Here is a 23245-nt window from a genome sequence, read left to right as displayed (position 1 = left end):
AAAGACAGTTTACTTCCATGCTGAGCACATTGTTGTCACTATCGATTAATTGCATGTCAAGTATATTCTCTGTTACCAACTGTTCACCACTTGTGGCTGAATTAATGAGTCTAATTGGAGTTTCACTTACAGCCTCTGAATAGTTTCCATTATGCACTTTTAGCTCTTCCATTTATTAATTTTTGCATCATCTGCTTGTGCTATAACAAGCCTCTTGCAGCACCAGCCACTTGTATTATAGTCTTAAGCACTTAAATCCAAACACAGCTACACAAAAGAACAGCAGGGTAATCAGATGAGTTTAATGCGTTAGTGTTTGGACATTACAGCTAAAGCACTGCTGTAGATGTCTTCATCTTAACGCGGATAGAGTTTGGGGCCAGCTATGGGCGTTCATGCTTCATTGGCTCTGAACAGAGCGATTACGCACACCCACTGCCACACAATAGAGTTTAATTTCTGCTCCCCTGCTGAAGCGGTGGTAGAATCTGGCACGCAGGCTTCCTTAATCTGCTGTGGCTTGTGCCACTGTTCAAACTTACTCATATCTGTAATAATCACTTTTCAGTGGCTTATGATAATGATGATGATCATGATGATGACGGCTATTTAGATGGGTAGCCCTGTGGCTGTAAGAGTCGCTGATGATTATCTCTGCTTACATTAAACTAAATGATTGTACTGTTTTTTTTAAAAGAAAAGTCTTTATGTATCAAGTAAATTTGATAGTTGATTTGCTAAATGATGCAAATTAATCACAAAGGCTATTTTCCACCCCGTGATGTAAAAGTGTCTTATCTCAAAGCACAGGACCTTCAAACTAAAGGATGATTTAATACCGAGGCTGCAGAGCGAGGCTTCGCTCTTACAGGGAGTTTGACATGTGCAACACAAACCATGCTGTAAATTATTTCTTCCCAGTGATAATTCCTCACGCAAAGTGACATTATAGGCATTTAAATGCCATACTTTGTTATACTTTAAACGTCACAGTTTTGGTATGAAGTACTCAGAAATTAGCTTTTTTTCATATGTATATTTTGCAAACTTGAATAGCAATAAACTGTGTGAAAAGGGAGAAAACCTCTCATAGCTGTACCAATAAAAACAACACTTATAAAGTTTCATACAAAATAATTTTATTTTTGATGAAAAACTATAATAAAAAAAAGTCTGTTGAAAAATAACATACTTTTTTCTTTTTTTTCAAATCTACAAACATGCATTTACACTTTGGGAAAATAGTTACTTTAGTTATCTGGACATCAGCTATGCATCTAAGACCTCAGTGATTTTTGCATAATCCATCAAACATTGCACAGCTTTTTTAGGGCCACATCAAAATAACCGATTAAAAAAATTACAACATTGCCTGTATCCTCAGTACAATCTAACGGTCTGCAATGACACTACAGCTGTTTCATTGCTATACTCTGAACAAAAACTTGCTCAACATTGCTGGGTTTCCTAGCAAAAACAAATGAAAGGCTTCAAGCCGAAACCGAAGACTCTTTGATTGTCATACAAAATGAAAATAATGCAATACAAATGTATTTACTGTCTCCTAGACTGGAGAAAAATGATTCACATTGTCATTCACATCCAACAACATGACTGATTATCTACTCGATGGAGCAGTTTACGCGTGCACCTCGTGCCCGTCAAACTGATACGAGAGCGATGAGTGGATGTACTCCTGTCCGGTAGCGGAGTCGTACCTCATGAGGCAGGAGTAGTTTTCAGGCTGCACGCAATCAAACTGCAGGTCCAGCCACTGCCTGTGAGAACCAGTGTGCCTCCTGGCATCTGTCAGGATCCGGTTGAGGGCCACGATGTAGCTGAGGGCCATCTGCAGGGTTTCATACTTGGACAGCTTCTTGTCCTGGCCCCACTGTGGGACCACCTTACGTAAGCGATCAAAGGCTGTGTTCAAGCCCTGCATCCTCTTCCTCTCTCTGGCGTTGGCAGCCATCCGGCGCCTCGTAGCAGTCTCGTACTTCTCCGGGCTCTTGGAGTCCAGCTCTGAAGATTCGGATCCAGAGTCGGTGCAGCTGGGTCGACGGGCCTTCATGGTTTTCGATTGAAGACGCAAACTAATCAGATTTATCAAAGAGGTTCCTACTTTCAAGATTCAGTGCTTCTCTGAGCTTTGATTTATTTGTTTTTCCAAGGCTTTCCCTGTGTGCGGGGTCTCAAGTATTTGCAACTCCAAGGAGTGCTCAGACTGAAGAGTCCAAGGTGTCTGTGATCCTGGAGACATCGGGGCAGCTTTTATAAGACAAAGCAGACGAACAGGTGGCAGCAGGTGGAGCCCCTGCCCCACCCCCACCCTCAATATTGCTCATAGAGAAAAACACACCCATGGAGACTCATAAACACCCACACCCACTCCTAGGCACACACACACACACACACAAAACCTTAATGAAATTTCAATTATCTTGGGCTGGGCTATCTGGCCATGGCTTCACTCGGAGCCATGTGTCACAAAGACCAAAAGTCTACCATCTGGTAGCTCCACTCACCAGTGCTGAGGATGCAAACGAACTAATAGAGGCTAAAGCTCTAATGTAAAACCTACTAATAAACTATAAATGCTGGACTTCTAATTAAGTTAAATGCAAAAATAGATTTCTTGTATTAGAAGCTAAAACTTCAACACAAAAGGAATTTTATAAAAATCCAGTTTATGTCTCAGCCTCTAAAGGCGTGAAAGGAAGTTTTCAATCTGTACATAAATGAGTCTTTTCAGGTCTAATGTTTCTTTTACGTTGTTGTCTTTAACTGTCAGGATTCAGTCTTTACAACATATCTGATTTATATATAAATTAAATATGGACTCTTGGCTATAAAGCGATTATTAAGTCACATAAGCCATCGAGAGGAAGCCTTTCACTTAAAATGTAATTGCCTCTGTGCGACGAGAACCATAATCTGAGATTAGCCCGAGGCAACGCGAGTGTAAGTGAGGCCTGTAACCTGAGGGACATTAACAGCACATCAGGGGATTATGACTTTCAAACAATATGGAGCAAGATGGTGTAAAGATTACTGCACCGGTGGAGGATTTTTTTTTTTTGGGGGGGGGGGGGGGGGGGGGGGGTGGCAGCAGTTTATGTTCAGATGTGGAGACTTTTATAATTCTCTTTTAAGGCTTTTTATCAGTGGTAATGAATGAGAGTGTATGGGATGCATTAATGTTCTTTATGTACTTGCGTCTGCATGCGATATAAATAATTGATCTGTTTAGTCGGCCGAGAAAATGAGACAGACAGAATAATTTGTCTGTCTGTCCTTCCCATCTGCCCACGCTGTCATTCAGCAGGTTCCAGTGACACTCAGACTTATTCTGCTGAAACACCTTAATGTCATTTGACTTCAAAATAGCAGTGTTTTCATCACTTTTACACACTTGCACTGTACTTACATGTTTTAATGTACTTCTAGGTAACTATTTTGAGATGAAGTACAGCTAAAACTTATGGAATCAAATATTAAACTTCCATATTTTAATAATCCATCAGTATAATACACTGTGAGCCACATACAGCCCACTGTGATCTTAAGTGGGTCAGTGTAAAGACATTTAAATAAACATTTAATCACTCATATGTCTGAATATATGAAAAATAAGTGCAACAGTAGATCTCATTTGTATTGTATTTATTTTCTTTTTGCTTTTTTTTTTTTACCATGGAGAAAAAACAACAACTAACAAACAGAAATTTTTACAGTACATAGTAGAAAACAGGAACTTTTCTGTTACTTAACTATTTCAGTTCATTATTGAATACCAGTTGAGGTCTTTATCAATAGGAAATGCAGTAAAACATGAAAATACAGTTAAAAGTTAAAAATCTACACCCTCTTTCACAATTTCCAAAGTTGCCCAGAGGGCCTGATTGGAGTCATTGCTGGGCTTCTTCTGGCCCCTGGGCCTTATGTTTGACACCTCTAATTTACATAATAAGATTGTATTCTTAAAAAAAGGGACTCACTTTTGTTTACAATTCAGCTCTTTTACATGATAACTCTTTTTCTTTAACTGCTGCTTCTGCTGTGTTTTGTTGAGTTTTCTTTCCTGTTGTCATTCTTTGTCAGGAAGGACATGCAGCTCCTGCCACTGTGTATTGACAGGCTCAAAGCTTGGGTGTAGAGGCAGGTTATGAATGATTAATCACTGTTGGAGCCCGAGCATAATGCCGGTCTCTGGTATTGGGTCAAGCACACAAGCTGATGCTGTCTGGTCATTTTGGGATGGACTGGTTAGCTGTGCAGTTAGGCATGTAATCCCATCTACCAGTTGGTTAATTGATTACAGATTGATGCAGTTTGCCAGCTGCTGCTTGTCTTGTCTGAGGGGCTCGTCTCAACGTTGCCCTGCCCTTACGTGCCTTCCACCCTTTTCTTTTTTTGCAGCCCCTCATACGATTGGCTTGTTGGAGCACCGATGGCTCAGCCATGCCCCTCTGTCAAAAGCCATATGTCACATCTGAGGAGTGATTGGTTTGCTCTGAGAGAATCATGCACCCTCAAAAATCCAGATCTCCTCATGGAGAAATAGAGATTAGGGAAGAAAGCGTATGCTTTAGTGCAAGCGAAAGTGTAAGACCAGGTTTAATCTACATTGAGTTAATAAATCTCATTATCATCAGGATCCACCTTACCTTAAACAAGCAGCTTAAATAAGATTACACTTGCTTTCAGAGGAAATGCTTTGTGTGCTAAACTTCTCCTCAAACACATGTGAGCGCTTATCAAATGTATTTTGTGACAGTTACTTACAAAACTGTGTTCAGAACATTGATGTTACAGTGCAATGAAGACAGTAACAATTATCAGGTTTAACGTATTTTAAAAAACATCACGGCAATATTCATCACGAAATGAGCTGTAAGTGTAACGAATGCAGCTTAAAAAAAATCTAAGAATAAAAAAACAAACAAACAAAAAACCCACAAAACACTTGATTGTTTACTGCTTTACAACACCCACCCACACACAGCACCCAGTTAACAAGTAGGCCTGGCAGCTGGTCAGATGAGGCAGCGAGTATAATTGGGTCACGTAAGGTGAACATAATTTTATGCCTGTTTGAACTCTCATCCTCTATAATTGGACTGATTAGCAATGCTTAATTGGCTTCTGAGCTTTCCCATTTGCCTTGTATTTGGCATCAGTTTAAGCTAATAGGACTCCAATTAGAGCAGAGTCAAAACAGGCTCATAATCGTGAAAGCAAAAAAAAATAAAAGTGGATTTTAAAGCCCTCTTAGATGAAAATATTTAAATGAACTGTAATCAAACAGACCCGAGAAGGAAATGGAGAAGATGTTTTTTAGGTGCTGTTGAAGCTGTTCCAGCAAAGCAAACACGTCACCCATTTGAATAAATATAACTTCATTCTGAGAAGGAGAAAACTATTTTACAATGTGCAATTTTACATTAGCTGAATGTGTGCCTGCAGTCTTGTTTTTACTTGAATGCTCAGTAGTAATGGCTGCTTTTGTTGTATATGTCAGTGACGCATTTTCAGTCGTTTTCAGACTCATTCCTCTGGGAAACACTTCTTGAACTTTAGTTTGCTTTTAAGCAGATTGATTATCTCACCTGAAATCAAGGCACCGGTGAGCACTGAACATGGCTGTATAATGACTATGAGAAGAGCCTGCGTGTTTCTTTAGTTATTTCATAGTCTTCATCAGCCGTAGGCAAACATGCACATGAAAAACGTGATGCAAAATGTGATGAACCTGAAGGAAGCACCCCACCCTCCTAGAGCCATTTAAATACACCGATCTAAATGGCACATTCAAACGTCTAATATATACTATAAATAAAAACATACAAGCTACTTTCTATGTAAAGTCTTAAAGAAACTATTGCTACCAATACAGGTATATATGTGATTTGCAGTACAAATACATGGTGCCAGGACCACTCTTTAGTAGAGGACAAAATATTAAGAACAGATCTTCAGCAACCTCGCCATCATAGCCAAGTATGATGTTGACAATAAATCAGATTCATTCAAAAACTTCACGCATGAAACTGAACTCCACTGATGGCTCATGAGCTAAGACTTTGCAAATCTGTTATTTTTTTCTGTAGGTGAAACACTCGTTGTATAACTTGAGTAAATAGGAATGGTGACAAACCCCCACTATCAGTGCTGCATCTTTAACACAATAAATCTCTGCCGTCCTAATCTGAATCAGTCACTTCAAATGCATCACACAAAATCTGCTCAGGTAATCGCTCTCCTCAGAGAGGTCGCAGTATCTGTTTGGAGGGTCCCTCCCCCTGCGCCAGCTCTCACAGTTCTTCGCTCTCCAGTGTGGCCTCCGGTGGGGAGCTGGCGAACAGGATGGGGCTGGTGTCCGACGTGGGGAACACTGACTTGATGTCGAGCCCCTGGCCTGTCAGAGCCGCGTATCGACTTCCTGTTCGTGGAGTTTTCTTCATGGGTGCGGGGATGCTCTGATGCCACTGTGCTAAAGGTGGTAGCTAGCATTACTACACAGAGTGACGTACCCAAAAATGCCGTGGATTTCTTAATAAAAGTGATAGCTACTCAGCTGTACAGAATATTTACCATATATATCAAGTCTGCAGGTGCATGAAATGACTCCAGCCTCGTTTTTTGCTGACACTGTGTACCAGCCTGCATCGTCTTTTGTTGTCGGCTGGATAAGGAGACACACATATCCTGTGGCGTCCTGGGTCATGCTGAGGTAGAGAGATGATAGAGAAATTTGATTCAATTTCAAAAGAGTTTAAAATTTGTTATATGGATTTTGGCTGTGTCTTTTTATTGGACATACAGACAGGAAATTAAGAGAGGAGGAGAAGAGGAAAGCAGGTATAACATTGGAATTAAAGTTGCCAAATTTAACCGCTCAGGCTTCTAAATTCATTTCTAATCAAGCCACGGCTCTGAAACCGTGTCTGAGGGAGTCAGAGTTCTTACTAACCTGATTCGGTCTTTAGTTCTGGGAATAGTCTCGTTGTCTTTTTTCCAGAAGATGACCGGAGGAGGCATACCCACAACGCGACATTCCAGCCTTACTGGAGCTCCCTCAGGAATCCCCATGTTCTGCAGCTTCTCCACAAACTGGGGTGGGTGCTTCCTTTCCTTTTCTAAAACGAATATGTATAATTGAAATGTCCACATTGGGATTGTCAAAAAGCAAAAGTCCCAATCGTATTTGGTCCTTACCCACAACCTGCAGCTCCAGACTGAAGGAGCTCTGCCCTGCTTTATTGCTTGCGATGCAGGTGTATGTGCCGGCGTCTTTCTGAGTGAGAGGGTCAATGACCAGGGAATGGACGCCGTTCTCTCTCACCAGCATCTTGTGGTAAAGGTCTGGATAAACGGGCCTCCCGTTGACCAGCCACATGAGCTCAGGGTTGGGTAGGCCGCTCACCTGGAGAACAGAAACGTGTTACAGTGTGGGGAGGCAATATTCTTCCTGGCTTCAGTGGCACACGGGGATCTCCTGCCTACCTTACAGTCTAGTCTGCACAGTCTTCCCTCATGAGCCATCATGTCCCCTGGAGCCTGGAGGAAGTGAGGTTGAAAAAAGCGCCCCTGACTTTGTTCACCTTCAACTTCCTGTATGCGGTTTCGCACCCTGAAAACGTGGAGGCGATCACAGCATGTTATAGGAAACACACACATGAATCCACTTGGTTTTGTAAATGGCCACTAAGAATAGATCCCAGAATATCAATAACACTATGTTTACTTTTATAGGAATATTTCTGAAAGGTTTATATGTTCCTTTCAAATGCTAAACAGAATGACTTAGATCTACAGTTATAAAGCGCTACCAAACCAATATTACTATCAGAGAGGATAGTCTATATTTGCCTGTTCACCCTGCACACTCACCTCTGAGCATGAATGGGTGTCATTCGGTTTCGGGGAGGTCCCGTTTGGACTATTAAATGACCTGAGCAGCTGATTCGCCCCTGGTGATCAGTGAAATATCACATCACAGCTCAGCTCGAGCAGCTAGAACAAGGTGCTGATAACATGAAGAGGATATAAGTCAGAAGTTTCACCTGTGGATTGGCTACCATGATGGTGTAGTTTCCATCATCGTCACTGGTCGTGGATTCTATGTGTAAAGCACAGGTCCCGTCCCCCTCTCTTATCTTCTTGCAATGGACATTCTTCTTCAGGATCTGCTTGCCATCCTTAAACCAGTAAACCTGATGAGAGCCACAGGTGTGAATGACAAAATCTGAGGTCGAAGTCAGAGATGCTTTTGCATAGCCTAGCTGTTGACCTCTCACCTTTGGTGCCGGGATTCCCACTACTTTACATGAGAAAGTTACAGGCACTCCCTCCATAGCCCTGAAGTTCTTTAGTTTCTTATCAAATATGGGTGCAATGCATTTTCCCGTGGGAACGTCATCGTGCTGCACCTCGTCGTCTGACTCCTCCACCGGCGTCCTCTCCAGGCGGAACTCGATCTCGCTCATTAACCTTTGCTCAAAACTGGACACTTTATACTCCTAGTGGAGGAGAAGCACGACATAAATATAGTTACAACAGTCATACTGCTGCATGGACCGTGTCCCCTGTTTGCTCACACAGACTGGCCTGACAATAAATGGCTACAGTAACATGCACACCTGATACACAGAAACCACAACTCAGGGAGATAAGAGAGGTTTGCAGTAATCGGCAACATGAGACAACGTGCATCTCAAAACTCAAACCTCATAATAAAAAAAGATGCAGACTTTAAACCAGTTGTTGAAAGACCACACAGCAGCATCTGGGAGCACCAGGTTAAAAAAAACAAAAAAAACAACAACACCTAAGCTAAATAAAAAGGCTTATCTAACCTAATCACAAAAACTGAGGGTAAAACAGAGAACAGAGGAAGATGAGGTGTGTGAAATTTCATGGTAATATGTATGTTTTTAAAAGTAGAAGTGTTACTGAGGAAACACTGAGAGGAAGGAATTTTTTTACTCATGAAGAAAAGGCTGCAAAATATAGTTTTCCAAAATAGGAAAACAATATTTTGAATCTTTTTTGAATTTGAACCCCTTTAATTGGATTATTATTATTATTCTCATCACCATCATTCGTGCAGGTTGTGCGCTGTATTAGTTAATATAAGCGTGAATGCTGGATTAGAGATATTAAGGAAACTAGATAAGTAGATGACCAGGGGTGCACATAAGTGGGCCGCAGGTGCGCATGCGCTGTCAAAATAAAAGATTCGCACCAGATAAGAAGTTGCAACGCGCGTTTGCATACATATAAAAGGCACTGTTTTTGTCCGCTAGAGTGGGATTTTCACGGCATATTCTGCATCAAATCTCTGTGCGTTCATCATTTGTTTGAAGCCAGCTCACCTCCTGCAACCACTTGTCCGAGAATACGTGCTTCTTTTGTGGTTCGGACTCCTTCTGACATTTCTTTGGAGGTGGAGGAAAACCAAAAAAATTGCTTGAAGGAGCTTGCTTCTTTGACATCTTTAAGAGTTCTAAACAAATGTCTGTCCTCCTTCAGAAAATCTTATGTACGCAAACGCGCGTTGCAACTTCTTATCTGGAGCGCGTCTTTTATTTTGACATCTGCGGACCACTTATGTGCACTCCTGTAGATGACAGTATCCTAAGTTGTGTCTGAAACATAAGTATAACCCATACAGCCTCGAGCAAAGCAGTGCTTGGGTCGGGTCCGTGTACCTCATCATAGTTAATGACAGTAGCGGCAGTGTTTGGTCCAAGGGGCCTGCTCGCTGTTTTCCCCTCATTACTCAGCTTCTATGAAAGGACAGGGATGGATGAAGAACACCAAAGACACACAAACCCTACATACAAACACAGAGTGATGGAATAACGCACAAGCTGTTATTATTAGCATGCAGAGGTTGTTAGGCTACACTGACACCAGAAGATGAATGACAGTTAATGACTGGGGGAGGCAATGATTGCACTGCTCTGTATTCATCATTTCCAAAAACACTGGAATGCTGTGCAATAAAAACACAATGTAATCCTTCAAAAATCATGTAAACCCTTTATTTCATTTAAAAAGGGACGATGTATAACAGTATTTGAAAGTTTAAACATTTGATGTGTCGTCTTAAATAAAGGGTTTAATGATCAGCGGATTAGCTACATTTGCATTTTACGCTGCATCACAATTGTTGTTTTTTTGGAAATGAGGTTTCGTATAAATGTCTCCATCAACAAGATGTGAGAATGCAGCACAGTCACTGGTTAATACTCGATAAAATATGATCTTTAAAAGTATTAAAAACTCTATTGCAATTATTGATCACATACTAATATTTTAAACCGATGAGCGGGTGATCCAGTGGAGGCGAGAGAAACCACCGGATTCACCTGTTGGGCTAAGAAAAATCTTTTTGCTGATGCGCCGTTCTATTTTCTTCACCACTTCATCAGTACAAAATAGGCAGGCAAGCCACAGAGACCACCTAGTACCTGCTGATGTACAAAATGTGGAGTGTCGTCTTTAACTCGAAGCTTCTTCTCGATGTCGAGGAGGATAATTTCTCTGCTCTCGCGGATGGCTTCAGCTGACGGAGGGCGGATCTTCAGTGCCTTCTTTTGAAGCCTGAGTAAACAGAGGGCAAAAAACAGAACACATGGCAGAACGTGTGACAGTCACATTTGCATTAGCAGTCGTTTGTCAGACACGGCATACCCTAACGGAGCTCCCTTGGGCAGGCCCATTGAGTTGGTGGGCTGGCTCGGGGTCAGGGATGGCAGGACGGAGCTGAGGAAGGCGACGGGGTTTTGGATGGGACTCGGGGTGGAGCTGCTGGAGGTGGGAGAAGAAGCCTGAGGGGGTGACTGGGCTCTTAGGACGAACAAGCTATGCACTGACCCCGGTGTAGGCGAGGATACGAGAGACGATGGGCTGGTGGGAGACTTGAGCACCCTTGTGGGGAAAATCCTGGGTGGTGGGGAGAGGGGTGGGAGGAGAGTAGGGGAGCTAGCCGTGGAGGAGTTGAGCTCAGCAGCCAGCTCGTGTAATAGTGGTACTGGTGACTCTGTTGGGGAAGGACTCCTGACCGGTGAGAGGGTCTGAGCGGTTACAAACTCTTTAGGTCGGATGTAGTTGAAGGAGTGTGAGGTAGGTGTGAGATTCATGAGGGAGGCGTGGGTGCTTCTTAGAAGAGGAGCCGGGGACGTGATCTGCTGCAAGGCCGGGGTCGAATCTGTAGAAACCGTGTTGAGCTTTGGTGCAGGCGGAGAGCAAAACTGGGCTGTGGGTGCAGTTTTGGCAAAAGATGCAGGGGACAGGTTAATATGGGAGGCATGGATGGTGTTCATCTGGGTTACAGGTGCTGTACTGAGAGAAGGGGCGGAGTTTAGCTGTGGGGCAGGTGGAGGGGAGGTCACCAGTGAGGATTTCATATGCTGTGGAAGTGAAGGAGGAGAGCTCAAAAGGGAAGCTTGGGAAGTGTTAAGAAAAGGTGAAAAGGTGGCGTTGAGTGCTGCAGCAGACGTTGATCCTGGCGCATGTGGGGTGGTGGTCACTGGAGGTGCGGAGTGGGGGGTTTGCTGAAGGGCTGATGTAGTATGTAAAGGTGGCACATGCGGTATTCTTGGAGACCACAGTGGAGCTTCAGGGGAGGTCTGGACTCCGGGCTGGATTTGGGTCTGGTACGGTGGGTGAGACTGAGGCTGGATGGGGGTTTGCGTTTCTGGTTCAGTCTCCTGCTGCTGCTCCATGAGGACCTGGTTGTGCAGGATCTGGAGCTGAGCTGGGTCCCTGTTGATCAAACAGACACAAAATCAAAGAACCAAAACTATACATGGTGAAGACGAGAGAGGCTCAGTGCATCCAGCATCCAGCAGAATACTCTGCCCTTTTATGGACTACCAACAAGCAGCCCATAAACAACACAGACCGAGCTTTAGATACACTGAGCTTTCAGTGAAAACAAAATGTTTGCCTCTTTTGTAACCATGAAATGACTGCAAATTGGCTCACAATAAATTATTTGTCATGTTTATCTGTGTTTTAGCCTGTGAAGAAAAAGAAAAGCTAAATCATAGAACAGGATGTGATTTACAGCATTATTAGAAGTAACCGATCAACATAAATGCACAGAAGCAAACTTACAAATAGAAAACGCCATCCTTTGTCTTAGAAAGTCTGAAGGTCCACATTTGAAGTCCGAATGCATTCATTTATGAACTGAAAGGATTAGAGCTGCTATCTGAGCGAGTGGAGGAGGAACCACCCACCTCTTCATTTCATAATACAGCCCATCAAACACACTTCAACACAGACTTCAAAGTTTGACCGAATTTGGGTAAATAATGAACAAAATCTCCATCTGAGCGCATGTTTTTTTTCATCATGTTGTACTGTTGCCAACAACGCACTTTTTCAAAATTCAGCAACGTGTTGTTGCTTTCTTTTTGCTCTACTCACAGTTTAGGCTTAGCCAGCACTGGTGGTGGTCCTTTGCTGAGTGATGCCTCAGTGATGTCTTCATCAAAGGGACTAGATGTGTCACTTTGTTCACCCTCGTCATCCTCAGGCAGTTTGAAGTGCACACGTCGGCCTGCTCTGGAGTTGGTTCGTGAGTCTTTGTGGTTTGTAAGGTTGCCTGTCTTTAGGCAGGAGTTGGGTGGAGGATCAGGTAAGGGAACCACAACAGGGCTCCCGTTCTGATGGGCTGGGGTCCCCTTAACTTTGGAACTGATGTCAGGAGATGTCGCTGAAGATCTGGACAACTCCTGCTGTGCTGAAGTCTCAGCTGCAGATGGAGAAGTAAAGGATTTCGGATATGAGAAAATTTTTCTGGCACCATGTGCTCCACTGGATCCTAGAAGGTCCTTGTGTGAGAGAGGATCTAAATTTGGGGTGCTGGTGCTGTGAGAGTTCAAGCAGGAGCTGCTGCTCAGGCTGGAGGGCTCCAGATTGAGCAGGCTGGTGCGGAGGGGGTCGGGACGCAACATGCTAGAGTTGTGAGGGTCTAGACGAAGGCTGCTAGTGTTTAAGGGGTCCAGGCGTAAGGTGCTAGAGACGAGTGGGTCAAGACGAATGGTGCTGGAGTGCGGCTTAATGCTGCTGGTTATAACAACCTCTGGTTGAGGTTTTACAGCAGGAGCTGATGGGGAAAGTTCTTGAACTTGACTTGGCTCCACTATTAAACTGCTTGAAGACCTCACATGGTTGCTGTTGCTGCCATTGCCTGAGGAGAACCAGCAACACACATACAGAAATTTCAATAAGGATAGAAATGTGAAAGCTGTTGACTTTTAAAGCCAAAGAGAGGTGTTACCTTTGACCCTGAGTGCAGCACTGCTAGATACGGTTCCATACTTGTTGTTTGCTGTACATGTGAACACCCCCGAATCTTCAGGAAAGACCTCAGCAATGACCAAAGTGCATATTTCCTCTAGAGGTAAAGAGAAAAAACGTGGCATGCAATCAAGTCGGATATTCTATAGCTGCACCCCAGCGATTTCTCAAAGTGTTTAAGTGCAGAAAAGAAAGATACATGACTCTTGTTTCAGCAGTGAGAATCTACGTGCAGCTAAGGCTGTTTGAAGTGATCTGCAACGGTGATTTGACACAGGATGGGAGGCTACCTTATATGGTCCAGATTCAAGGAAAAGCAGCCCTGGCTTATGTAGAGGGGAAGAGCAGGAGCTTGAGCCAAGGACTATAAACACTTCAACAGAGGAATATGTACACACTGCAGCATCGTATACAGGCAGGCAGCTGCTATGGTGCAGTCAACACTTGTATTTTTGACAGACTGAATGAAATATGTACCTGAATCAGCTGGAGATCTGGGCTCTGAAATAGAAGCAAGTATCAAAATCATTATGAAACCAGGGGGGAGAAGCTCATGTTATTGTTAATGAATTTTTTGGAGACTCATTATTAGCAATCATTTCCAAAATATTTAAATACTCATGATGGTGAATTCCACATGCAGAGATGTATACACGTATACACAATCTGAGCTTTAAAATCTGTTAATGCAATATAAAGATTTAGGACCTGGAGCTTATGAAATTAACCCTTGGACAATTTTTTAATACAGTACTGTGCAAATGTCTTGACTCACCCCTCATTTCTTTATATTTTGTTTCTAAAGAGGCAGACATTCTTGTAATATTCTTGTAAGTAATCTTAAGCAATACTTCTCCAGGCTTTCTGAAGGTATTTCAATTTTTTCTTTGGACATTGGCTACGTATTCATTCATTTTCAGTTCAGTCCTTGTAGAAGAAGTCAAAACAGTTTTTTAGGTTTGTAAAGTCGTTTAACGCTGACCTATGAATCATTCAAGCATAAAAAGGTAGCTAACTCGAGGGATGAACCAGTTTTGTGTCCACATGTAACTTAGCAAGTAATCAATTTTAAAACCAACAAAGTGATTTCCAAAAAGCTAGAAGTCGAAAACTTGAAATGACTTGGCATTGTATGCATTACGTTCTTGAAAATTTGAGGAACCTAGACATGTAGAGGATAAAAGAATTGAAAAAAACCCCCCCCAACTATGTAAAGCTCCTGAATGGGATGGGAAAGTCAGAAAGTCCTGACATAAGACCTGAGAAATACATTTGGCTCTTGATCCATCTATTATCAAGAATCCATTTTCAAGGAAGGGAAACAGGCTGAGGTATGCCAGATTACACAAGAACTGGTGTGAAAATTTGTGACAACGGGTATTATGGAGTGATGGATTCAAATTTGAAAGTCAAATCTTTGCCAAATTATGTGGAGGACATCTTGAAGTACAAGAGTGATTGTCTACAGCCATCTGTAAAACACGACCAACGCTCTGTCATAGTTTGCAGCTGTATCTCAGTCAGTGGTGTTGGAGAGCCTGTCAAAACTGATGAAACTACAAATGCTAAAAAGCACCGACAGAGCCTGATGCACCCTGCAATCTTCTGGAAATCCTCTGATGGGCTTCATTTTTCAGCATGACAAAAATCCTAAACACACTGCCAATGTAGTAAAAACACACCTGGCTAGAAAAATCAGTCATGGATCGGCCTCCCCAGAGCCTCAAAATCAATATTGTGGGATCATCTTGACACAGAGCAGAACAAAAAGTGACCCCTCTGTTTTTCTTTACATAGTTTGTTTCCATATATATTTGCATGTTTCAGTAAATTACTGTATCTATTTCCCATTTTCCCAGAAAAATCTAAAGAAATATGGAGAAACTTGAGATTTTTGCAAAGAACTTACTTTTCTGCAGGATCCTGAAATCAGGCGAGTCCTCCATGATTTTTCCTTCTCTGTACCAGTCCACTCGAGGTGACGGCACCCCTTTCACGCGACACTCTAGCACCACCAGCTGGCCTTCTGATGCAATGAGGTCCTGTAGGCTCTGATGGAACAAAACCAGCTTCAAGTTAAATCCCTTAACAAGCAGTATTGTACAGAGCAGCCTCGTTCTGAGAGAAAAGTTACCTTCGTGAAGACAGGGGCAGCCATAATGGGTTGCCCGTTTAATCCTTGTGGAGAGCTGTGGTTGGGAGTTGGACTCTGAAGATGGAAAAAAAGTCCAAAAAAAGGGGGGGATGGATCAAATTATATAAACTTAAACTAAAATAAAGAATATGTAGTGAAAGGAAAACCTTTGAGGTATTCTACCTCAGCCTGGGGTGTTTGTGCTGGAGGTGACAGGACAGGCACTACAGAGTTTAAAGGCTGTGACGTAGCTGTTGTTGAAGCCGTGTGTTGCAGCTGTGGAGTAGATATGACTGGGACAGATGCTGACGCCCCTTGGGCTTCTCTAAGTTCTGAATCACCTGTTGAAACAGGAAACACCTGCACAGACAGCACAGATGTTTCCTCCTGAGCAGGATGTGCTGCTGATGCCACAGATTCTTCTGATAACTCTGAGACTGGAAGTATAGCAGCAGATGTCCGGATTGGTAGAAGAGGTTCAGATGCTGTTTGAGCAGCCACTGGAGGCGAGAGCTGCTCCTCTGGTTGTTCCTCGGGGGCCGCTGCAGTCTGGGATGACACGCTCTCCTCCTCCTCTGGAGGGAAGGTTTCATTTACAGATGACGGTAAAGATGGGGATGACTTTGGTTGGTTTCTCTGCAGCCTTTAAAAATCACAAAAGAAAGAAGTGTTTGTTTCGTTTAGTGTTGATAACTCTTGTTGGTGGGTGACGATAACGACAACGGGGCAGGAACTCACTGGGCTACATGTTCAAAGTGCGGTTCCACATCAGAATCGGAAGATGAGGCACCTGTGACATTGAACAGGAAGGTGTGTATCAATAAAGAAGTTGAAGTGCGGTATATTAAGGTGTCAAAAAGGAGGAAAGAAGCGATCACCTTCTACGTAGATCTCAGCTGACGTGGAGTCGGTACCGTAGCAGTTAGACGCAAAGCACGAGTAGCGCCCGGTATCCTCCTCGAATGCCTCTGCAATAATCAGAGAGTGCTGCTCACCACTGGTGATGATTTGAATGTCAGGGCTGTTCTCCAGCTCCTTTCCCTCACAGAACCACCTATCGAAGACAAACAAGGTAAACTGATCAGCGGTGAGTTTCTTCCATCTCCGTGACAGTTTTCTTTTGTTTCTTTTTTGCCAACAAAGCCAATCATTACAGGACAATCCCAGCGAGCTTTAAATTTCGTGCGTTTCTCTGTTTATTCAGATTTTTCTTTAACTTGATTTTTTTTCTAGTAGAAGTAAAAACATCTGTTTCCATTATAGTCATGTTCATTTTTGTTTTAAACGCAGTTTAGTTTGATTTCTTTTTTATTAACCTGCTGACACTGTTTCTACCAGCCTGGCCTCTTTCCCACTTCCCTAGTTGTGTTTCTGGCTCGGTAGTATTCAGCAGAGTTGCGCAGGCCTGGAGGGAAATGTTTTGACGAGCATGCCCAATCCTTTTCCCTGTAAGAGAAGAAGCAGCAGCTTGCCGTGCCACTTCAAACGCTGTTTCTATTCACTGCTGATGTTGTCATGACAAGGAGCACAAAACAGTTAGCATCATTTACTTTAACATCAACGAGTTAAAATAATGAAACGCAACCAAATATGATTTTTTTTTAAAATTTGTTTATGACTTGATGAGAGAGGTGTTTAGATGCAAGGGAGCTTACAGCAGGTCTGAGTCCTAAAGCCAATCATCAGTACTGCAGTTTAAAATGTTATGTTATTAATAGCAAAAAAATGTATTTTAACAAATGTAAAACTTAAAAAAATGGCAGAAAACCCTTCCAGCACAACTAGTACTGCACAGCCTTCTTAGAGCACGAGTAGACAGGAGCTGTACTTGGCAACAGTCTATTTTTTTGTCATTGTAAAACTATAATAACTTCTTCCTCTAACTTCTTCCCCTGCTGGCCAGCAACATATGCAGCAGCCTCTGTGTCAGCGTACATCTATTTTGAGGAGATGAGGCACTGATGCTTTATAAAATCAAGCCAATAAACAAAGAGGAATGGGGAGCTGATGTGTTGCTCTCTGGAAACGCGTCACCACATAGTCCTAATTCATATCATAGCGATTACGCTGAGATTATGGATCATCTGCTTCGCTTTTTCTGTTCAGTATGCAGGCTCTGATGTCCCCCGCCACTGTAGCTGAAGATTTCCAGAGGGCGAAAACACAAACCAGCGCTAAAGGGATGTTCCTGATTCTCAAATGCAGGACGGGCTGGAATGTGTACTGCCTGTGTCCTGTCTGAGCAGAGCTTTGTCACTCTCAGTGAGTAAGAGTCTAAATTGAAAGCATGAGTGGCAGAGGAGGTGGCTTGTCTGTGGGCCAAAGACCCTTGCTTTCTGCACCTGTCTGGGATATTTTCCCTCTGAAGATCAGAACGAGAGAGGAGATTCCCTCATGAACCCCGGGGTCTCTGACTGGCTGACGTAACCACATACGCACAAAGCTAAACATAGACTCAGGATGCACACAATGCTACAACCTGACATATCAGAGAGAGCACACCACTGAAAACAGATGGAAAATATAAGCCTCACAACTCCATTTTGACTCATTTAATTCAGACACGGTAACAGCTACGTCAGACAAAAACACACTTAATTAAATGAGCTCTGTGTTAACACAGAAAGTAGACTTGTAAGTAGAAACTGTTAAAACACACCTCAGATCTTCAGAAATGTACATCTGTGAGACACTGGGGCACACACAACAAAACATATAAAATTATCCACTCGGGAGAAACTGTAAATCATCTTACCAAAGTCTTCACACTTCTGTCAAGAGCTCAGTTCCATTATCAGACACGACTGCAGCTCACATTTCCAGCCCAGTCTAAAAATGGCTGAGAGCTACATTCTCCCTGGACAAGTATAAGGTAGTGGCTCAACAATGTGCAGCGGGGCTAACAAGCCCATGCCCCCTATAGTCAGACACCTCAGCGGGTTAAAGCTGCTCACATACGATTCACATAAAACAGATCAAACAAAACAGCCATGAAAACACCACGTGGCAATTATTATTATGACGCCTCTTTAAAAATGTCTAAACTTTTGTTACAGGAGGCCTTTAACTGAATGTGGTAAAAGGTGTAAATTGTTCTTAAATTCTAGCCTTTTTATTTTCAGTGTAGTTTTTAATGATTTATAATTTGTATGACTGCTCATCTTAAAAGGAGAATGCCTCGTGCGGTTATCATTTACTCCCCCGACGACACATAAATCGACACAAACGCTCACTCGTATGGTTCAGAATCAGCTGTCGGCCGTCATCACATGTCACTTCTGTCTGCATCTCCGAATAAACCTCTGCGCCATTCATCCAGAGTTACAACCTAAATGACTTTGTAATTTAGAGACGGGCTCTGACGACAGGTAACCAAAATATGTCTTTTAAAATAAATATATAAATCACATCAGAAAAGACCGTTTTCATCTTTTGCATTTGATCAGCAAAGAATACAGAGTTATACATGCTGATCAGGACATTTCATTGTTACATACATAGGTGCCAATACATGTATGAAATGTTAATATTATCAGGTGCTGGACTCTAGTATGCATATGTATAACTGTGTGCAGTGTTTAAAAAGCATGGGCATACCATTAATTCATTATTTTATCTACCAAATAAAATATATATATTTAAAAAATAACATATTAAAGTGTATTTCCTTCACCATGATGACCCCTTGTGGAGAAGGAACAGCCGAAAGTAGCTTTTCTCCATATAAATGAAGGCTAGCTGAAGAGGATTAGGCCCGCAGACCCCCCCCCCCCCCCCCCCAAACTTTTACCTTTGTAATAAATGTCTGTTGCAATACTTAAACATGGTTACATTTTTAAAAATCATTATATTGTGCAGTAAAAGCTTAAGATATATTTTTATGTACCAAATGCAAAATCACTAACCTAATGCTGCAAAATAAATGTAGTGGAGTAGAAAGTTTGATATTTGCTGCTGAACAGTAGTGAAGAAGAAGAAGTACAAAGTAACATTGTATCACTTGTGTTCTCATGCTATGTACTCACTACTCAAAAAAAATCTTTCAGCCGAATTAGACCCTTGTGTGTGCTGCTAAAAGTCCACTGGGATGCTTCTGTTGAGGAAAACCAACAGCACATTGAGCTTTTACAAACACTGCATTTGAAAAAAATGTGTAGAGTCTGAAACAGATATTGTGTCCTGCAAAACAAAGAATAACTTAATGATGACTTATGATCTTACCGGACTTCAGGCAGAGGGAGTCCTCTAACAATGCAGTCCAACCGGACCTTGGTGCCCTCAGAAACCTCCCTGCTTTTCAGTTTCTGGATGAAGCGAGGCGGTTCACACACAGGCTCTGCTGGATATGGAGTTTCTGTTAAGGCAAAGCTTTGAGGCTCTTCCTCCGCCTCCTGGAGCACAGAGTCACACTGGTGCTCCTCAGTAATCGAGCAGTCCTGAAACTCCACATGTCCTGTCTCAGAACCCAGCTGGGCAACTGGTTGGTGTGTAACGGGAGGGCTGGGTGTCTCCTTCTCCACCTCCATGGACATGACTGCGCGCTCCCGGTTGTCAGCGACGAGGGGATAAGTTGTCCCATCGTTCTGGCTCTTGTTTGGGATCCTGCTCCTGTGGGCTTTGCAGGCTCTCGGGCGTATCCGTTTGGAGCTGTTGGCCTTGAACAGAGAGGACAGCTCCTCAATGAAGTCAGCTGCCTTATTGAGGAACTCCTTCTTGGACTGGGTCTCCACACCGTAAGGGGCATTTCTTGCTGACCTGTTATAGTCTTGGAATCCTTCACCAAAGTCCCTGCTGCTCCTGATCACATTGTCCTGCCGTGTGGATGCTTTGTGCATCTTTCTGTCAGATGTGAAATTTTCCGGCTGAGTGAGGGGCACAGTTGAGGGGGAAGCAGAAGGAGCATTAGAGGGGTTAGAGATGGGAACAGAACTGGGTGTGGATGAAGAAACTGAGGGTGAGGAGATTCTGGACGGGGTAGATGGCGTGACAGAGGCTTTGACCTCTGCCCTCTCCTCACGAGGCTCGTGTCCGATGGCCTGGCGGGCCAGGTTCACGCTCTTATCCAGTTCCTCCTGGCTGAGGAAGGCTGAAAGGTCTGGAAACTGGGGGTCACTGTGGCCAATAGTGTCCTCCGCCTTGCCTTTGAGTGACCCGTAGATCTGAATGCGAGAGGACGAAGCGTCTGAGCGGCTCATCTCGCTGTGGCGCTGCTGGGCTGTGGCTTCTGCCAGGTAACTCTCCCTTAAGAGCTGAGACAGCGACGGTGGCTGGTCAATGCTGTTCTCTTGCATGTTGCTAAAATAAACACAAGATTTAATTTAAAAAGTATGAAAGTAAAAACATTCATGTAGGCTTTCGGGCTTAATGTGATCCTCTGCAGGTTTATAGAATAATTTCCTGCCCCCTCCTCTTAAATAAGTCATTAACAAACGTGAAAGAAACAAGACACCCTGCACACTTGTGTGTAGCTGATCCACATGAATGTAAATCAGTGAATGTCAGCAGAGTGAAATGTCACAAACAAATACATTTTGACGTGATCAGCTTCTATCCTAATGCAGTCAGTGGTGTGATCACGCATCCTGTGTGATCTGAGATTGAAAATATTTAAACAGCTGTGGATGGAAATCTAACTCCTGAGGACAAACTAATGCAAAACATCAATTTGCTGACTTCAAGCATTTAGAAAAGTTGCTGCTTGACAATCAGCACTCAGTTGTCAGAATAACTCCTTATGTACAAACAAATCCAGTCCTGATTAAAATCTGCGACAAACATATATTATAGTGGCTCATTTCCTCCATATTTTAATTCTTGGACACTAATGGAGTAGCTTGGGATTTTTCACATGTCATTGATCTTATAAGGCGCCTCGGTATAGCGCCTCAATTCACCTTCTGTTTGAAACAAGGCATTTTCACTCCCGTCCTTCTTTATTTAATCCAACTTTCTGATTCGCTGCCCCTCATCACCCTCTGTTTTTCTACAAGTGACTCAGTATGACGTCAGAGAGGAGTATATTCTTATGGTTATCTCAGGCACTCTGGCCACTATCTGAAACTGAATGCTTTTAAAGCAATTGGAAGCTTGAGTGTTTGGACTCATGATGATTACTTATTTCAGTAACTTTGGCCATGTTTAATAAACAGTATATATGACATGTATATCCTTGATTTACAGTTTTATTTTATTCTATTCTATCTCAATCAAAAGATGCCAAAACATGAAAATTAACTGTTTCTCTTTTGACTTTTGTTAGATAGTGATAGCTATTGAATTTTCTATTTCCACTAATTAATGACACTGAGTTAACAGTTTATCAAGAAACTAACTGGATTCCCAGCGAGTAAACAGTAAATCTGAGAAATCATTCATGGTTCTTTAGGTCTCTGACAGGTTTATCAGATCTTTATGTTCAGAAGCTGATGTCTTGTTTCAATGCTTTTTGTCTGCGTCGTGTGTTAAGGAGTCAGTAAAAACTATACAGTGATAATTATCTGAGCTTTAACTCTCGCTACTGCAGTTTTGTTTGAACAATGCCTTGTGAAATATTTGGCACGCAGTCACAACATGAATGCAGAGCCCGGGGTTAAAAGCAGAGATATGTAATAAAAATAGCTTTTTATTTTAGCCTAAATTCAGCCTCGACAGGGTATCAGGTTCATGTGCTGTCACCAGATCTGAGAGACACAGGCAGGCTTTTTTACCCCCCTGACCACCTCAGATCAACATTTTTATGAGGTTTAGATTTTGCAGCGCTTTCTGACACCATGCATGAGCAAGTTATTGAATGCAGACATGAGATAGGGTACACATATGCCACTGACACTCAAATCAGTGCAATTAGGAGAGACAGCGATGCCCTTCCAACAGACCTGAAGCTGCAGCTGTTGTGTACATTTATCCTTTGCAAACAGGCTCCAAGCCTACCAAGTCATATCTAATAATAGCGAGGGGTCAGTTTACTGAAGGGAAATCAACAAAAAGAAAAAAAGAAAAGAAAAGCAGCAGCAATGCACCTGTGGGCTCTTGCTATCATAAGTTTGATCATTAATCAAGTTACACAAACACTACTATAATTATCATAAGTGTGGCACTGCTGAGTGAGATGACACACATGAACAGACCCCTTGACTAAACACAACAGTCCACACAGGTTAAGCTCATTGGATTAAACAGGAACGTATGGTCCAAACAGAAACAGATTAAAGCTTGTCTGAGGCTCAGTGTCAGTGTTTCTGAGGCTATACACAGCATCTGAGGCTGATGCCAACAGACGTCAACGAGATGCATGAACAATTAAATTAGGGGCCGGTGTGTTTTTACCTTCAGAATAAACCCAGCTGGCCCCTGTGGAAGGACTAGTAAATCCTCAGAGTGCACCTGTGCTGAAAGGGGGCCGATTCCAGTCTTCAGGCTCCTGCCACCCAGGAAAATCTCAGACACCGGCAGCTGCTCGGCCTTCCCTCTTTTCTTGCTGAGAATTAACCTTGAAGTTTACAGGAAAATGTGGAGCCGGGCAGCTACGGTAACCTGTCACCAGTAAAAGTAGCAACATTTGTCAGTGCAATAGTGGCAGGTTATTTTGGGGGAGGCCTTGCCCATGTGGCTGGGTGGTGTCCCTCCTTATTGGTCATGGGGAGCTGTGCTGTAGGGATTCCTCCTCCTGTGGTTCATCGCAGACCTCCGTACTGCAGAATTAGAAGCCCCTTGGCGAACCTTTCTCACTCACACAAACACACACTGACACACTCGTGTGAACCCTGCAGATGAGCAGATAAAAATCTATTT

General features: G+C 42.8%; 2 protein-coding genes across 3 annotated transcripts; both read right to left on the bottom strand.

The window, feature by feature from the left end:
* Positions 1–1140: 1140 nt before the first annotated feature.
* Positions 1141–2232, bottom strand: atoh7 (atonal bHLH transcription factor 7). The gene has a single exon (XM_004559644.3). It carries the CDS (start codon positions 2069–2071, stop codon positions 1640–1642), a length of 432 nt encoding a protein of 143 aa, XP_004559701.1. The 5' UTR covers positions 2072–2232; the 3' UTR covers positions 1141–1639.
* Positions 2233–3646: 1414 nt separating this feature from the next.
* mypn (myopalladin) lies at positions 3647–23083 on the bottom strand. Of its 2 annotated transcripts, XM_004559645.5 has the most exons (21): positions 22781–23083; positions 19676–20749; positions 16333–16508; positions 16193–16244; positions 15638–16097; positions 15455–15529; positions 15230–15371; positions 13798–13821; positions 13301–13417; positions 12445–13210; positions 10702–11775; positions 10479–10611; positions 9714–9791; positions 8301–8522; positions 8067–8216; positions 7894–7973; positions 7507–7633; positions 7219–7426; positions 6974–7139; positions 6595–6728; positions 3647–6493 (listed from the first exon to the last, which is right to left on the bottom strand). In XM_004559645.5, exons 2-21 carry the CDS (start codon positions 20743–20745, stop codon positions 6315–6317), a joined length of 5433 nt encoding a protein of 1810 aa, XP_004559702.2. In that variant the 5' UTR covers positions 20746–20749; positions 22781–23083; the 3' UTR covers positions 3647–6314. The 2 variants fall into 2 exon arrangements, with proteins under 2 accessions (XP_004559702.2, XP_004559704.2); XM_004559647.5 differs by lacking the exon at positions 9714–9791.
* Between the last annotated feature and the right edge of the window lie 162 nt (positions 23084–23245).

This window comes from Maylandia zebra, linkage group LG13 (assembly GCF_041146795.1).
Source record: "Maylandia zebra isolate NMK-2024a linkage group LG13, Mzebra_GT3a, whole genome shotgun sequence".
NCBI lineage: Eukaryota > Metazoa > Chordata > Actinopteri > Cichliformes > Cichlidae > Maylandia > Maylandia zebra.
Note: the sequence above shows the minus strand (reverse complement) of the source record. Positions and strands in the feature narration are given on the sequence as shown.